Source organism: Necator americanus, chromosome II (assembly GCF_031761385.1).
Source record: "Necator americanus strain Aroian chromosome II, whole genome shotgun sequence".
Classification (NCBI taxonomy): domain Eukaryota; kingdom Metazoa; phylum Nematoda; class Chromadorea; order Rhabditida; family Ancylostomatidae; genus Necator; species Necator americanus.
In genome coordinates, this window is record NC_087372.1 from 32,932,970 (window position 1) to 32,951,154 (window position 18,185).

Sequence of the window (18,185 nt, forward strand, 5' to 3'; positions counted from 1 at the left end):
GCCTTTTCATCTCAACACCTAAGACGATCTTACCACTACTACCCTGGATACCCTGGATAGGACATGCAAAGGGAAATTCCAGATATATTTATATGAAGCATTGTTGAAGTCAAAACGAAGAGAAAAAACAAGACTAATTCCTTATAATTCTCTCCTCTTTTTTTTATAATTATTATAATAATTCTTTTTTATAATTTCCTAATTTCTTAGTGCTTATATTCCACCATAACTGTTGAATTGTCCGATAGGTTTGTTTTTTTCCAGACTTGTTATTTTTTTTAGTTAAATTAATAGCTTTCAAAATTTACGCTCGTTTGAATTTCTACGCAATGGAATCAAAAATCTACTCAATAGGTGAGCTCGTTACAAGATTTTGTTGAGCTACCACGTGGTTGATTTAAATACCTTTCAGTATTTTAATTTTATTTCTATAACTCGTTTTTTTAGTGCTATTAATCAGTTCAGCCCCGCTTGATGTTGTTACAATCATTATTCTCATCGGGATCGCCTTCTTCAGAGACTGAAAGGGTGAAATTGGAATTGATAAATATTAAAATATTTTCTTTTGTAATGAAGAAGAAATAAAAATATCAGAAAAGGTTGAAACGAAATGGTTGAACTTGTGGTAAGCTTTAAAAAATGCTTTATTGAAACATGCACTTTAGAGAGATATTACGTGTAATATTGCGAGAAATAACACAAAAGCCGATGGCAGTGCTCTCTAAGAAAGTAAACAACCGCCTTTCTTTGTATTTTTTTCCGTCGTATCGAACTCAATCTGTGTTTGTACAGTGAAGAGCGTTTTCCAACTCTGATGCAATTTTTCTATTTCTTCTTTGTTTAGAGTCTGCTTAACAACATGTGTGACACCGTTCACTCCGACAACACACGGTACTGATAAATACACGTCGTCTGTGATCCCATGTAGTCCCTGAACGTATCCGGTTGCACTGACACACTGGGAAAAATCGATTCCTACCTTAACATTTATAGAAAGAGCGTTAAGATTTCGAGAATTCCTCATAATTCCTCGAGTTATTTTCGCCACCGATAGGCCGATACCCCAACATGTATAACCTTTCAATTTGATGATCTCGTAGGCGCTAGAAATACAGACGGTTACTGTAAAATCTCAGCGAGAGATGGTTGCACGTACCTTTGTACGACTTGTCTATGGAGTTCATTTTCCCATGATTCCGTCGTCGGCTTGGAAGCGCCGCCGGTTCCGGACAACGGTACACCAGCAACGTTTACTCCAGACCACACAGGTACTGAAGAAATGAAATAATCAGGAGTAAAACAAGCAATTCAGGCGTGAAAACTGACTAATTATTCCATTTTAATTGTTTTTTTAAACTCAGATCCTTAGAAACATACCACTAGAGTCTCCATGCTCTCCAATGATCCATGCATGGCAAGAAGAAGGTGAAACGTTGAGTTCTTGTGAAAGAAGAAAACGAAACCTTGAAAAGGAAGAAGAGACTGGAGCAGAAAATGAAAGTCAATTGTATGCAGTTTTGCCTAAGTACCTGGCAGAGTCAAGATTCGTCCCGGAACCGAAGACCCGTTCCCTTGACAAGCCTGATAACTTCCATGTTACGTACGTGAGGACATCTACTGAATAAGGATCAAATTTTAATGGTTTATAACGTAGCATCACTTTTGTATTTAACGGAAGGTGTTTCTGACCTGGATTACTAACTACCATAATTAGAGTTTCGGGGGAATATTTGACAAGTTCTGGAATAATTTTCTTGAGAATGTTTGTGTTCCGTTGCACCAGCGACAAACGTGATTCGCCTTCTTTCTGACGAAGTCCAGCCGTAACGATGCAAAGATTTGAGCCGGCAGTGCAAGCGTAATCTAAAAAAAAGACCGATTTGAATCAGCCGAACTAGTCAGGACCACAACTGCTTTGCTTACCCGTGTCTGCATTTACTACGCAACGCCTCGTAAATGCGAGTCCGTGTTGGAGATCCATCATCTCGCCCTTCACCTTATTAGACACCACATCTACGAGGGAAAGTTCACTGCATAGCCCCTAGAAGCCCATGTTAATTTTGAAGGTACTTTGGAGAATGTACTCGAAAATGAAGATGAACACTAGAACCCGTTCATATTTTGAATTTCCTGCAGATTTCACGTGATGTCGCCCTGAGTTTTAGGAGAAGATGTACGAAAGGTTAACAATGCTAAATACTGAGAAGGTGAACATCGTTACTCTTTTTCTTTAAAGATAGCGTATAACGAAGTTGACATATCACGGAAATACCACGGAAGTAGTAAAGGTCGGGTTGTAAATTACGGAAACCAGCGTAACTTTGCTGAATATATCCTATTCATCGTGAAAAAAACGGCGTGGAAGACGGTGTTCTCTCCTACCAAATCAGTTGCTAAGGACCACCCTCGTGCACGTACCGCGCCCACGAGCGCGCGGTTGAAGATCAATGGTGCATTCTCCTTAGCCGATTCAAATAAACCGTTGAATGGACTGTTGAGGGTATCGGAGCGTGTACAGGGGACTGTACCGACGTATCTCGTAGGAACAAACACTGTTCTCACGCCGTGTTCTTTTTGCGACGATTAGGGGAAGTCGAGCGGAGTGACGCTAGTTTCCTAAGTCTACAACCCAAAGTCTACCTTTTCTCTGGAACTTTCGTACCACGCCAAATTCGTGATACGCTACCTTTAAGTGCATGCGCTGGTAAATGCGCCAATGACGAACGCACATGTGTCCAACGAAGGTTTAGCACATCTCGGTATAAAGTTTCTTCTGCATGAACATGGTCACCACCGGTATTCGTCTGCGCAACTAATTGTAGTAAACAATAAAACTGAGGCAGTGAGTAACAATGGGTAAAGCGATAAGGGGCTCAGAGCCAATACCTCATAACACCAGTTTAATTCACCGCAGAGATTGTTATGCAATCGTCCACGACTTAATCCTTAAGAGACTTCAGGAGAGGCTGATGCAAAAATGAATCGTCTAGAAAGAGGCGAAAGAAAGATCCATCCTTCTTAGTTTCTAGTATTTATTCTTGTTTTAGATTATTAGATTTAGTTATAAATTTTACTTTAAAAATCATAAAGTATTTAAGTCATACAGCTAAGACTGTCATGTTTTCGACTTAGTCGAATCCAGAACTAATGGTTTCTCCCCAGTCAGTCCAACTAATCAGCGCGACTAGCGCAATGCGCTACCTACTACCTGACTAAATTCCTCACAAAGTAAAATGTGAAAAAGAAGCAAAATAAACTCCTATAAGTTTTTTGCTACACCCTCTCGAAAGTGCTGTAATATCGAATTAGCGTCGACTTACGTTTTAGGCGCGACAATAATTTGTGTTTGGACGAGTTTTAACTTAATGTTTTATCCCAAAGTTCTTGTGTCTCGAAAAGAATGACGAGAACGGTAATCACCTGTTATGGGGACTTTTCAAGTATCGCTGCGAGATTTCTTCAATATGTCGGGCCCAACACCGTAATTTGACTGGTGGCAAGCTGCATGCGCGATGCTGTGCACCCAGAACTAACCTGTTGCAAGATGGCGTAAGCGCATGCCATCCCAACTTGACCAGTTCCAACCACCGTGACTTTCTTGGGGCTGCTTGAAGCAGCGGGAACCACCTCCTGCATAATCGCCTTCACCGTCTTCAGCATTCTGAACGTACTTTTTTTTAGGAAGATTCTATTGATTCTCGGATATTGTAAGAGGTTACTAGTACATTTTTGAAAACCAGATTTTCTTCAGGAAGCTCCTACGCATTTTCGGAAATTGCAACAACTTATTAGTGGATTCTAGAGAACCTAAGTGATCTTTAAAACCAATCGAATGATTTTAATTTCATCCCATTATTCTTTGGATCTTTTCAAGCATTTCGGTTGTAGTCTCCCACACTGGATCAAGCAGTCCTAATACTTTAGTGGGAATCGTTCAGTGTTTTTGCATAATATTCACAACATAATGATAGCTCAGCAACCAACCGGATACTAATTTCACCTCCTTGACTAAATTATTAAGTTAATATTAACTGACAAATTTTTTTTGTGAGTTAAACTTTTTCTTAAACTCTTCTTTTCATAGACTTGCAAAGCGAAGAAGGCTAATTCAAAGTGGCAGAAAGGCTAAGAGTAAGAAATCTCCCCCGCTTCCAAAATTATGTCCCCAGTTAACTTCAGTTTAGGTTACTGACACTTCCCTAAAAGTCACTTTTGTCCTTTGTTAAGGATCCCTAAGGAAGGATCCCATAAGGAAATCAACGTTTTTGCTGTATTTACTTAAAATGCTTCATTACCGATCTGCCATCGCTGGTGTGGAATTGTCCAGAAACAAACAGCACTCTTCAGCAGGAAACCAAGTGAAATGAAACAAACCAGTATTCATCTATGTTTCTTGAACGGTGAAAAGATAAGAAAACGATAAAATGAGAGATAAATATGCATAGAATATCACTAATTGCTATTATATTTCAAAGAACAAGCATGTTGCATAAGTACACCGCCTGAAGTCAATTGCACTTTTGAAAGAATGCGTAATGACAGCGCATCACAAAGCATGACGTACTATGAAAACCTCAAGAAAAACATTGAGTTTGTGTCCTGTATTACGAAGACGAACGTGGCCGCGCTCAATTCCCCTGAAGTCTTAAAAACGGTATGGGAACCGTTTTAGGTCCTGCGAAAGTGTGATCCTTGTGCACGCTTCAGTCTCTTCAGCAACCTATTCATTGGTTTTACATGAACGTTTTCTACAGCATTTTTCACTACGATTAGAGGGAATTGAGCGGAACCACGCTTGTTTCCATTAGTTACATAATTTACAACCAGACCCTCTACGTTTTCCCTAAGGTTTCTGCAAGACGTGAAGTTTTTGACAAGCTACCTTTAATCATCACCTCTTGCGATATAGCGTTTAAGGAGATTTTTAGTATGATTTCCCACCTCCCCAGTAATTTGTGCATGTAAATAGTGCTTGTACTTTAAGAAAATTAAAATAGAAATAAAATAAATTAAATAATAAAATAATAAAAGAAATAAATTAAAAAAAGTCTAGAAATCAAATTTTTCATGAAGGCATGGATGTGAAATCTTCATACTTTGTTAACTTGATCATATTCTTGCATAAAAATGGTGAACACTATAATCCACTCCATACCGTATCAGTGAAAAATAGCGAGACATATACTCTATCTCTATGTCTATCTATATAAATTCTCCATTTTCGCTGCACTCGCTGCAGTGCACATTCATTCTTTACCTGTTATTAAGAAGAAGAGTTCTACCTGGTAGATTTCCATACTTTAGTTACATACGTTAGTGAATAACCAATGTAGTGTTACGTTGATTTCTAGGAAGAGTAAGAGTTTCCAATATTTTCTGTCTGATCTTGAAACTGACGTATTGCGAAGCACGAACACGTTGATGATGAACCATTTTTTTCATGGGACGACACATTTTTCTCTGTTGAAAATTTGTTAACTTTTAAATAAATGATTGATAATTACATTATAATTATATTGGAAATTGAAAAAAATAAAATAATAGATAAATATAATATATATAATATAAATAAAATAAAATTTAAAAAATATTGACATTATAATTGGAAAATAAAATCAAAAATTAAAAAACTAAAGTTCAAAAAATCAAATAATTAATTTAGAAAATCAAAAAATTTAAGTTAAATGTTTAAAAAATGTATGATAAAAACTAAAGTTAACATCACATAAAAAATAAATCAAAATTTTAAGATTTTGTGAATTCAAAAGAATATATTAAAATTAATAAATCCAAAAGATATGAAAAAATTAATCAAAATGGAAGGACAAGAAGGACATTCATATGCTATCCAGCAAACGTGATGCCAGCTTTCTTCCAAACGGCATGCGTTTGATTTTTCCTCGATATAACATGATGGAGGGATTCGTTGACCTCAACGACCAGATGGCTGCCTATACTCCGTTTGTGAGGACAGCCAAACGGCATATCCGGCTGTTTTTCTTCATCTCGTAACCGAGACTGCCCTGGTCAACGCCTGATTTTTGTATTGAGAAAAAGTCAAGAAAATCAGAATCAATTACTTCACCAGAATCTTTCATCTTTCGATTAGCAGTTCAAGATCTCGCAAGCGGAAGCTGGGGTCTGATCCAAATGCAAAGGTTAAGGACGGACGATTTTGCTCTGGCTGCTACAGTTCGATCACTGCAACTTCAGGCAAATCGACTGCCCTGAACATGGCTAGCAGGACTAGGGCAAAATGCAGTGAGTGCAACAAATTCTGCTTTTTTTTGGATTGTTTTCCAACAACTCACAATTGTTGATTGTTGTAATGAATGTTCTTGGTAATTTTTTGTAATTGTTGGTGAAAAATAAAATAAATATAAATATAAATAAAACTTGAAATTCAATGGATAGTCGGTCGATGCCAACATAAGATACTTCTAAGTCTAAACTGATTATCTGAACAGAAAGCAAAACAATCGCGCACATTTTGACTAGAATAATATACTGTCGCGCAGCATTGAGCGACATTGTCGTCAACGTGTTAAAGAATTATGATAGTCTTCTTTAGGGATAAACAGACCGGCAGATCGCCTTGTCCAACGAGTTCTGAGGAGTTTGCCGGGTTTGAGCTGGAAGAGACCACCTGACCGAAGACGGAAGTACTGGACTGACGTGGTGAAAGAGGACCTGAGGACACTCGGCGCGGATAGGGATAGGCGTGGATAGACGTAAGGTTTTGCAGAATATGGAGTAGCGACGAATGGATTGATTCTGTGCAAGCTCTCGCAGAAGATCGAGAAGGTTGGGCAGAGCTGTGTTCAAGGAAGGCGCACCTCGGCAAAGATGCGGGTAATCGCGTCAGACGATGACACCAGCCCGCCAATTATGTAAGTCAGAGATGAACCTCAAAGTTTTGCATGCTCGATAGGCGTGGGTGTTACTTTTTAGAATATTAAAAAAATAACTGATGATGACAAAAATATTTCCAAAATAGAATAGAAATGTAGAAAACAATACCGCATACTACGTTACAGCGCAAAGAGCGCCCATGCTTTCAGTCCCAATAGCGACATTACGCATCTTGGTGCATCCGTTCAGATGTGAAGGGATGGAATTTTGTTTTTGAAGATGAACCTGATCATAAGGAGAACAATAAGGAAAACTCTGACAGGGTGTGGGAATGAAAATGTTCAAATGAACAGTGAAGATAAACCACCTCGGCCACGACAACAACGAGGCGAATTTACCAATATAGAAGACTACTTACTTACATACATTTTCAGATGGCCCGTCTTCACTGAATGTACGGCCTTAGCCCCTTTTCCATTCGTTTCGTTCCCTCGCCATTGTTATCCAAGATGCTCTCAACATTCATGACCGACTTTAACGAGGTCCTTTTGCCCTATCCAGCTGACTTCTCAGCTGGTCCATCCGTATAGAGAACACATCTCGTTGGCAGCCTCCCCTGAAGGCGTTTAGCACCGCTTGGGATAGATAAAAGAAATAGAAATTTGACTCAGCGCAGAAATCTTGGTATGATTAGCTTCACAATCTGTAGCGAATATTTTCATAAGAAGTGGAATAAACCTGCTCGCCTCTTTTGGTCGATAGAATTTGCATAATCTGCCGCATTATTCTTGGTCATAAGATATGTCAATTCAATATCAATTCGGCCTGTTGTTCGTATCAAAAATGAACACAACAAAAAAGCAAAATTCTACACGGATAGCAACAGAACAGTATTTTATTCAACAATAACTTTCCAATCATAGTTTGATCTGGCTCTGCACTTCAAAAAGCGTCTTCCAACTCTTGTGGAGTTTTTCTACCTCTTCTTTGCTCAAGTTCTGCTTGATAATGTGTGTGATTCCGTTCATGCCTACGACACACGGCAATGATAGATACACGTCATCGGTGATTCCGTGCATGCCCTAAATTGCAAAATTTTTGCGAAATGTTTCAAATTATGAAATAACTTTTTCTTTTACCTTCACATTCGTAGTGAGTGCACAAACATTGCGAGAATTGTGTATGATTCCTCTGGCAATTTTTGCTACTGACAAACCAATACCCCAGCAGGTGTATCCCTTCATCTTTATAATCTCATATGCACTAGAAGAGCACATTTTCGTGAAATTGTCGAGAGGAAGGAAAGAACCGATTTGTATATACTGACCTCTCCACGACTTGTCTGTGAAGATCCATTTCCCATGATTCTAAACTGAGTTTAGAGCTCAACGTTTTACTGACTTCTGCCAGTGTTACACCGGCGACGTTCACTCCAGACCATACCGGCACTTAATTCACAAGACATTCGTCAGCGAATTGATGACAATTCCAGGTCAGCTCTTAGGTAGCTTTTGTGTTCTTACATAGATGAGATAGCTCTGACAAAGATTTGTAAAGTATCAAGTTGATAACAAAGTCAAGTCAGTTTTCTAATTTTTGTCTTCTCTAGTTTTTTTGCAGAATACAATGAAAGTCAATCAGCAATATAACTGCCATCGTTAGTTACTACGGTACTTCACCTAATGGACAGGTCAGCGATCGCCTTCTCCCAGAACTGGAGAGTTCGGTGATCGCCCGACTATTGTTATCGAAGATGGTGTCGGCTTCCTTAGATTTGCCTACCCAAGAAAACCTTATGGGAAGTAGATGACAATAAGATCGAGATATGTCAGGAATATCTGGAATGGGGGTAGTGTGCCTTAGTCTAGCTCTTTGATTTTTTGAAGGGTCTCCTTACCTATGTGGGGCATCGCGTTATCATAGAGGAGATGCACCAAAGTTGGTCTCGGCTGGTTCGTAGTGCAGCATTCCTCTCAAGTTTCAGAAGCAGCTTAAGAAAGCTTTCTTAAAGTGTATGCCCTAGTTGACTTGCGTGGGAGAGTCTTCATCAGGTTTCTCAGTAACTTTTCACGATCCGAGAGAAGTGACTGACAGATGTATACCCGGGAGTACCGCAACAAGTCCGTCAAGGTGAGAGGAATTCGTCGAGTCGGCAATTTTCTGTAGATGAGGGCCTGGTTAATTGTCTACACCCGAGTATCATTTTCTACACACCTCAAAAGTGGTGGACTCTTCCACAGTGTGCTCCCGCATGCTTTGCCACATTTCCCTCTCCATTTTCCACCTGTCACATAAATAATTTCAACCAACCAGTACTTTGACCACTTAAAAATATGTTCATAAGCGGACCTTGAACAAAATATTGTGAATTGCTTCTTTGTTTCAAAGACATTTGAAGCAGCCTTCTTCAATGTCTGCAGACACTTTCGTTCATTCCTATTCACTCTCCTTCCAGTTTCCACCACTATTACTTGACCCTCACTTCTTTTTTGTGTGGTATAAGCTTATCTGTCGCTACTGTTGTGGCTCTGGGCAAAGAAGTCACACCACATTCGGTTGCTTCAGTGGATGAGATTATTTTAGAAACTTTTAAAACGTTTCCCTTTTGATCATGTCCTTCTGCAATAACAAACGTACCACTGGAATCACCATGTTCTCCAATAATCCATCCATGACAAGAAGAAGGAGCAATATTAAGACGTTGTGAAAGAAGAAAACGGAATCTGAACTAAGAAATAAGTTGCATAGGTATGAACCTTTTCCGATGCTCACCTGGCGGAATCTAAATTTGTTCCAGAGCCGAAGACACGTTCTCTAGGCAGTCCAGAAAGCTTCCAGGTCACATAAGTGAGGACATCCACTGTGGAATTGTTTTTGATGTTTAATATAATTTGAAAATAAATAAACATAGATGGAACCTGGATTAGAAACGACCATGATAATGGTTTCAGGAGAGTATTTGACTAGTTCTGGGATGATTTTCTTAAAAATATCTGTGTTCCGCTGGACAAGAGACAATCGCGACTCTCCTTCCTTCTGTCTAAGTCCGGCAGTCACAATGCAAAGTTTTGAGCCGGCAGTACATTCATAGGCTGGACATTGCAGGAAACCATTTTTTTAATGCTTTCTATGCTAGAGAAAAGACTTACTTGTATCACCCTTTACAACACAACGTCCGGTGAATGCGAGGCCGTGCTGAAGATCCATTACCTCTCCCTTTACTTTATTTGCGACAACATCTACCAGGACCAGTTCACTACAAGTGCGCTTAAAATCACTCTATAAGATAGTGTCAGTTGGATGGTACTCTATCACCCACTGTTGTTACCTTTTTTGCTGCCGATGTACTACTTGGGTCAAAAACAACCTAAACCCAGGTTATTTTGCAGTTGGGTAAGTGGCTGCTCCCGGTAGAGGTGATAGAGCGGAATTGGGGTGGGGCTACCGCTAGCTTCTAGCGAAGTGCCGCGACGAGCAGTGCTAGCAAAGGCCCCCTCTCGGTTCTGACTGCTCCATCATGGCCTTTAAACATCTGGACCGAAATTCACATCGTTTTGGCCCGACACTGCAAGGTTCTGCAAGCTCGTTGGTTTCAAAGTGGTTCATTTTCAAATTATGGAGAATTTGCTGAATTCACAGGCTTTGCTTTCCAAATGACTTTCCTACTGCAATGTTGCGAGTACAGCCAAGAACGTATTGAATGGTTTCGTAGTTTTAGATGATTTTTTCATGAATGTGTTACTGCTTACAAAGAGCTTTTGCAGATGGGTATCATGGTAGTATACAAGTTAAGAAAGTGCATGGAAGTGCTGTCTAACACAGGAACACGTAAATTAGATGCAGCGCGGAAACTGCGAATTTTTGAGCCGACTCTTTAAAATAGGCGAGATTTGTTTACTTAGTATCGCAGGGAACCCCAGTCGCTCACTGCTCTGGTCCAACGGTTGTCGTTAAAGTGCATCACGTGTCCGGCCCACCATATTTTTACTTTCCTTGACAAACGCAGCGGCATCTCTAATCTTCAATCGCTGACGTAGGAGAGAACTTCGAATCCCGTCCCTAGCGTGAAACGGGATACTCCTAGCATCACTCTCTCAATTGCGCGTTCAATGACGCTCACCGCGTTTTCTTCCTGCTTGCGAAATGCTCAGGTTTCCGAAGCATAGGTCAAAGCAGGAAGTACGGTGGTGTTGAAGAGGTGAGCACGGAGCCGGGTGTTCCTGAACTTCTTCACTACATCCTCGATGTTCTTTTACGCTCCTCAAGCCGCTCGTCTCCTCCTCTCCAGCTCGGGGGTCAGGTCGTTCATCATGTTCGATTCCCTATCCAGATAAAAGTAGCTGGTGCATTCGGATATGTCCGTTCCATTTGGTGTGAATGAAGCATTCTCGAGGGTGACTGTTAATATTTTGGATGAGAATGTATCACTCTGTCGGACCCCCTTCTTCACGTCAATATTGATATTCTTGTAGAATGACGAAATTCTAGCCGTAAAGTTGCTGTGCAACTCTTGAAGTATCTTTAAGTACTGAGTAGGGACACCTTGGTTGTCCAAGGCTTCCACGACCGCTTCCGTCTCAACTGAGTCGAAGGCCTTTTTCAAGTCGATGAAGGTGAGACAGAGCGGCATCTTGTACTCTCGTGATACCTCGATGAGTTTCGAAACAGTGTGAATGTGGTCAATCGTGCTGAATCTTTTTCGAAACCCTTATTGCTCGCATGGCCGTCCTTCATCCAAGACTTTTTCATTCCTATTAAGGATCACTCTTGTAAAGAGCTTGTAGATGACGGACAGTAAGCAGATTGGACGATAGTTGCCGATGTCATGTGGATCTCCCTTTTTATATAACAACACGGTCTTCCACTGTTTAGGAACCTTGCATTCCGATAGATAACATGTAAAGAGCCTCGCCAGGGTCTTGATGAGTACTGGCGGAAGGCTCTTCAGATGTCTTATTCTGTCGGGACCGGGTGCCGTACGATTTCTTACTGATATAATAGCATTTTGCATTTCGGACGGGAGAACCTCTGGAATGACATGCCCGTCTTCTCTCAGATGGTGAGTAGGCAAGTGGACATTGTTGTTGAAGAGATCAGAATAGAAGTCGTATTCAATTTTCTCCACTCTCCTTTTCGATGCAGTGGTTGTTCCATTTGGGTTGTAAATAGCAGTATTCCTCGCATTGCGATTGGCGATGTTCTGACGGCTCTCTGCAAAGTCTGGAGAGCTGGAGAGGCGTCTCCCATTGGCTATAAATCCTTCAACTTTCCTCGTGCATTAATGAAAAGGTTCATTCCGCCGGACGTATTCTTCTTCGATGTTGTCTATCGCGGAATTTTCCCAAAATCCGGCTGCGTAGCGTGGAGATCTCAGGTAATGATAGTTCTGGGTTCCGCTCTCTGAACCTCACTGCTTTCTCTTCTTTTCGTGCTTTTCGTATAGAGGAAAATCTCCCTCGAAGGAGATTGTCCGATCCCAATCAAAGTTTTAGTGTCCAGCTTAGATAGAAGAGCTTCTGGAACTGCGAGATTCCATGACTGATCACGATGAATTCAGAAAGCTTCTTCCCAAGTTCGTGAGGAACCACAATCCGTCCTGTTGTTAAGTTTATCAGGCATCCTTCTTATTTAGGCCATTTTTGTGTTTGAAATCACCAACAATGACCTTGTAGAAGGTATGGTCTTCTGTGCAAACTTCTCCAGGTTTGTATAGCAAACTTCGACTTCTTCGTAATTTGATGATAAAGCGCAAGCGACGATAATAGGCAAAGCTAGCGTTAAACCACATCTTCTTATCTGTAAACGTCCGATTCGGGTCCGAAATTGGTCAAAAGAGTCGACTTCTTTGCATGCTTGTGTTAACAAGTTTTGTTTTTTGTTTTTATGAACAGTTCTTCTCTAGTTTCATGTACGGCGTTGAGGGAGTGGTGTCGCCTTTTCTTTTTCAGTCCGGTGATTTTGCACATAATCTTTCTGGCTTGTATCAACGGATCTTCAATGACAGCTTCCGATGGAAGCGTAGGTCCGTTATAAGTGTAGATGCCACCCTAATCCTTCTCCATGTTGATAGGGTAGATGAATCCAGCAATTGCTTCCTTTGCACTTCACTGCAGGTTTTCGGTCGGACCAACATACGGGATACAAGAATGTCATGAGTTAGTCCTGGCACAGCAGAAACAAGGGTTCCGTCCCCTAAATCTAGCATCTTATGGCAGGTACAAGGTTGTTTGCGTTTGGTAAAGGTGTACAGTAGAAGTGAGAGTGATGCTCAGAATCGCTAGGAAGGTTTTCAAACATCACAGCTGAATCATATTTCTTTGACGATCATCGTAAAACAACCTGTTGAAGAATACTATATGCACACGCCATTCCAACTTGTCCAGTTCCGACTACTGTAATCTTCTGAGGACTCTTTTCCGCAGGCGGTGCAATTTCATGTAAAACTGCACCGACTGTCTTTAACATTCTAAACAGAAGTTGATGAAATCTCTCACAATCATAAAGTTTCAGCCCACTTACTTTTCTGCCATCTTTGATACTGAATCGTTCACTGACGAACCGCCGTATAACACTACGCAAGACGTGAAATGAAACATAACGTTTTCTAGTATAGCGGAAGTGATAGCATTTCAGATTTCTGAAGATGCACATGTGGTCAAGTTAATACTTGCTTCATTGATTTTGTTAGTTGCATGCAATTAAAGACCTGAAAACCTGTTAGTTCATGCTGCATTTCTTGTCTTAGGTTGTCTTCCCATAACTTTTTCTATGCTGTCGTCTAAACTTCTAATTCCAGGTCAAGAATACTAACAAGATTGGATGTAGGATAAGGATAACACTGTTGGATGAAGGTAGTTGATTATTTTGTTTTTTTGTGCTGTTGATTAAAATACATTTATTGTGGAATAAAAAGGAGACCGGCATCAAAAAAAAATAAAGGAGGACTTATACGACAACAACAAAATGTTTTAATGTGCTACACGAACAAATAATTAAGAACGACACAATATACTCTTCACAGAGGATATCGTTAACGACCAAAAACTGCTGGGTTGCGTTAAAAAATATCTCAGCCCATTAGCATTCAAATAAAGGTGGAATATCATACATGAGCATTAGAAGGTAGTAATGACTTACCTTGCGACGCCGTCAACCAGCAAAGCCCCCAAAGGATGGAGGATTTGGTCGGGGCTGTCCTTTTGGGATATATAAAACGTTTTACTGCAATTCGTAATCTTTAAGGCTTATGGAACGCGTATTGGCCTATGCAATAACTTGTGGACCAGACGATGATCAAGTCAGCCTGAAGGGACAAAAGAGTTGGTGAGCACAAGGGCAGACTCGAACCATCCACCCTGCGGCCAAAGTGGACTTCTTAACGACTGTGCTATACATGTCCATCAAGAGCAACAGCATATATGAAAATAGGCGAAGCAGCGCTAGTACAAAAGTAGAGCATTACCCTCACTAGAAATATTGCATTATTCACGCTTTCACAACTAAGACTACGTCGATAACATGATTGATGAAGTAAATGCTGGTTTAGATGAAGATATGGAAGAAGCTTATGAAGGAGATATGAAGTAATTTTAGATGAGAAAGACGAAGTTCAAGGGGGCACCTACTATGTATCAGAGAAAATCAGACTAATTTGTGAAGAAATTGAAGTGAACCAGGTTCCACGAAACTTTGCCCACCTGACTATTGGGGAATTGTCAGAAAGTGTCGATGAGACGAAGATAAGATGGTGAACGATTGCACACAAAAGATACTACGTGGCAATCTTCAACTGCCTATACAAGCATCGCTTGAGTACGTGTCCAGCAGGAAGATGCAATTTCAGACCAGGAAATTGTTGGTACTGCGAGAGACTAAGAGGTACAATTGCGGATGATCTGATTGCTGAGGACAGTGGTTACCATAGAGCGCTATGCGACAAGAGAAGATAATTTTAAACCGGAATGTCGATAAGGTCGACGAAAAAGAAGTTCTGCATGCACATAGTTGCTCTGCATATTAAAACATTTTGTCACCTTTTCATCATTTAGACTTGGAATAGACCTGCCTTTAGTTCCATTCCTTCTCTAGATAAACAAACCTCCGTATCAAAGGGTGGCAATCGAGGTCTTTGGAGTTCACAATAAAGCTTAGGGCCACTTAGTTTTGGAGGAAAGTCTTCTCGCCACTCCAGCATATGCACTGCCTCAGTACCTTGCATACACTAAGCCTTGCCGTCTCAGGCTTCGGATGATATGGCTACCAGTGAGAAGCGAACAAATCTCTGGTCGCTCAGGACGTCTTTGATTCTGGAGCAAGGCGACGCGTGTAAGACTCGCCATAGAGATTATCTGAGACTGTGTACTTGCAACGCGAGAACAGTTTCCATAGACGTTGACCTGCTCGCCCTTCTCGGAGCTGCAATGCGTCTCAAATTTCACGTGATTGCCCTGCAGGAGACTAAGTGCAGAAGGAGCGACGTACGACAAGGTACACTCGTCATTCGTAGAGAGAAAGTTCCGTCGCGAAATGTAGGCGGTGTTGGTTTTGTTCTTGTCGAGATCCTGTCACCTATTTTGGCCATTCTTCCCCTCCGTCCTCTGCGCCAAAAACCTTTTGGCATCATCAACTGCTACTCACCATCGTCAGCAGCTAATGAATCCGAATTGGACTCGTTTTATAAGGAGGAAATGGAAATGATCTGCAACGAGAAATTCTTCTCCAATTTCGTTGTCGTGAACTTCAATGCAAAATTAGGGAACGCTACAGGAGAGGAGTACAGGATCGGAAGATTTGGACTGGAGGACCGGAATTAAAACCGCAATTGTCTCGCCGGCCTGTCATCCTGTTTTCATGGGAATTCTCTTTTCATGAAGAAGCATGGATGAACATGGGAATCGCCCAATGGTGCGATTCGTGCGAAAATGGACCACATACTGACCAACCGGAGGTGGTGTCTACATCATGTCTCCGTAGTACTATCCATTTGTAGTAGTTCTGATCTCCTTCGTGCGAAAATAGAACTAAGCCACAGAATGCAGAAGATTATCTGCTGTTGGGAATGAAGGAAGAAAGAATATAGTAGTATACGACGATTGCATACTCAAGGACTCCTTTTCCCAAGGTGACTGGCACATCGAGGAGGAATCAAACGTGGACTACGAGCTGCTGCTCAGAGAATTTCGAGTCTGTGTTGAAGCCGCGCACGACAAAATCGGATCGATCTCCGGAGATCACCAAGGAATTGCTGGAAAGAAGAAATGCCTTGAAGCTGAATAGTTAGCACATTGAGCGGTAAGTAGCAAACACTAGCTGCAGAAAAGCGTTGCAATAAGATCTTTCGAAATATAGGCAGAAGAAGATTCTGGAGGCAGCACAAAGAAGAACGAGTCTAAAGAAGTGTCGCAGGGATCTCCGCAAATATAATATTCCGCTAGCAGCCTTGCTGAGCGAAGACGGGACTCGTACCTCTTCTCATCGAGAGATGGAAATCATTACGAAGAGGTTCTACTCGGACCATTTCCGTCCATCAACTCTTGTGTCAAGCCCGATCATTCCCACTAGTGGAGTTCCACTACGGATTCTCTTTTTAGAAGTACGAGTCGCTATCAAGAGCATGAAACATGGCACAGTCCCCAAACCTGCTTTTATATCAGAAGTCCTTATTCGGGCTGGTGGCCATCCGTTTCATGTAATTCTAGCGGCGCCCATGAATTCCTATCTTCAGAAAGAGAGGATCCCAGACCAGCGTAAGACCTCGCGAACCGTTCTAATCCATAGAAAAGTTGAGTGAGAGGACCTTCGAATGTACCGTCCTGCTGAGCGTGTTATACAACGTATTCACTGAGATAATCCCCACGCGCACATCTAGGACGCTGGATTAAGCCCAGCCTCAAGATCAAGTTGAATTCCGTCAGTGGTTCAACTGCTTTGATGTGATCCAGACCGTATCGAGGATCGTAGAAGTTTGCCAGGAGTACTGCCTTCACCTTGTTCTAACCTTCGTCAGCTATGGGAAAACCTTCGACAGTGTAGAAACGAATGCAATACTGTAGGCGTTGGTAGATAAAGGTGTGTACGCATAGTATGTGAGGACACTAGCCAACTGCTACGATCGATCCATCACTAGGACGCAGCTTTTCCACAGCCGCCTAACCATACCCATTGGAAAGGAGGTACGACAAGGCGATACTATATCACCGAAGCTGTTCGCGGCTGCATCGCAATTTATAATGAAATCACTTTCAAAAAGAAAAGGGCATACAGGTTGATGGAAGATTCCTCTCGAACCTTCGTTTCGCGGGCGAGCAGTACCGATAAAGCAGAGACGATGCTCAACGAATTGAACGAAGCAGGGAAGAGAACAGGATTGAGGATAAATGGAAAGAAGACACGGTTCTTGAAGACCGCCTATTGCGAGGACGGAGGACAACTTGAAGGCTCCCAAATTGTGGAAACTTCGTCATACATATACCTCGAACGTCTTATGAGTATGGGTAACGATTCAAAAGAAGAACTGAAAGGAAGAACGAGACCAGGGTGGGCAGCATTCGCACCCGTCAGAGAAGCTACGGCTCGACTAAATAGCAATATTTCGTCTTCGTGGGAGACTGCCGACAAGATGGTGTGATGTGTTTGCTACACGGATGAACCACCCGAGAGCTCAGTTGGATACGGCTCAAGGACCTCACGTCAACGTCACTCACGATCATTGAGAACATCTTGGATGACAATGGCGAAGGATCGAAACAAGTGGAAGAGATGCTGGGGCCGGCCCGTCAAGTGAAAGCGGGCTGTCTATATGAGTAATGCACGTGCTCTTGTCGTTGCAGGCGGATGAGACAGGTCAGCGAGGGAATTATCATCGCAACGAAATGTGTTCATAGCTGTAGGACAGGCAAAAAGGCCAAATCACAGTCTTCACGGTACTTTCGAGAACCACTCTCTCCGATAGCTCGTTGAATTCTACTCTTTAAGTCCTATTTCTTAGAAGCAATGGAGGTGGTAAAAAGTTTAATTCAGTGATCCTCGTCATAGATAGGTTTAAGCACAGAAGATAAAAAGTAAGTCAATATTGTTCAATGGACTGCAACTCCTTTTGCTTCCACTGAGCCACAAACGTGAAATCCATATGAATACAAGTATTTTGTATTGTGTATTTTCTATTATAATCTGTTCGTGTATGCACGTTAGAGTTTCAAAACATTGTCTCTATTTATTGCAGTCATTAATCTAGTATGATGTATAGAATCCACTTGAAGTGTGAACTCATGAAAAAACCGAATTCATTTTATGCACAACCCGGAGTCGTTTTTTTTTAAATGCAAGTTGTTGTT

At 41.4% G+C, this 18,185-nt stretch overlaps 4 protein-coding genes across 5 annotated transcripts in view; 2 read left to right on the plus strand and 2 right to left on the minus strand.

Annotated features, from left to right (window-relative positions):
* The window catches only part of RB195_020216 (uncharacterized protein), a gene marked incomplete at both ends in the record, with an annotated part of 29,448 nt that extends 25,064 nt beyond the window's left edge, over positions 1-4,384 (minus strand). The window contains 10 exons of one of the 2 annotated variants that reach the window (XM_064188436.1): positions 811-931; positions 980-1,103; positions 1,157-1,271; positions 1,378-1,463; positions 1,530-1,617; positions 1,690-1,740; positions 1,801-1,863; positions 1,924-2,041; positions 3,535-3,661; positions 4,296-4,384. In XM_064188436.1, the coding sequence (XP_064044316.1) occupies positions 811-931; positions 980-1,103; positions 1,157-1,271; positions 1,378-1,463; positions 1,530-1,617; positions 1,690-1,740; positions 1,801-1,863; positions 1,924-2,041; positions 3,535-3,661; positions 4,296-4,384 (982 nt within the window). Of the gene's footprint in view, positions 1-405; positions 521-810; positions 932-979; positions 1,104-1,156; positions 1,272-1,377; positions 1,464-1,529; positions 1,618-1,689; positions 1,864-1,923; positions 2,042-3,534; positions 3,662-4,295 lie in introns of both variants that reach the window. The other variant, XM_064188433.1, reaches the window with a different exon arrangement.
* Positions 4,385-7,769: 3,385 nt separating this feature from the next.
* RB195_020217 (uncharacterized protein) lies at positions 7,770-13,448 on the minus strand (the record flags this gene model as incomplete). Its single annotated transcript, XM_064188437.1, has 9 exons — positions 7,770-7,934; positions 7,992-8,115; positions 8,180-8,300; positions 9,490-9,575; positions 9,625-9,712; positions 9,771-9,944; positions 10,002-10,119; positions 13,192-13,318; positions 13,372-13,448. 9 exons carry the CDS (start codon positions 13,446-13,448, stop codon positions 7,770-7,772), a joined length of 1,080 nt encoding a protein of 359 aa, XP_064044318.1.
* A 1,656-nt stretch (positions 13,449-15,104) lies between these two features.
* On the plus strand, positions 15,105-15,665 carry RB195_020218 (uncharacterized protein; the record flags this gene model as incomplete). Its single annotated transcript, XM_064188438.1, has 1 exon — positions 15,105-15,665. The coding sequence occupies one exon, from the start codon at positions 15,105-15,107 to the stop codon at positions 15,663-15,665; it is 561 nt and encodes a 186-aa protein (XP_064044319.1).
* Positions 15,666-17,119: 1,454 nt separating this feature from the next.
* Positions 17,120-17,479, plus strand: RB195_020219 (uncharacterized protein; the record flags this gene model as incomplete). The annotated part of the gene is made up of 1 exon (XM_064188439.1): positions 17,120-17,479. The coding sequence occupies one exon, from the start codon at positions 17,120-17,122 to the stop codon at positions 17,477-17,479; it is 360 nt and encodes a 119-aa protein (XP_064044320.1).
* Between the last annotated feature and the right edge of the window lie 706 nt (positions 17,480-18,185).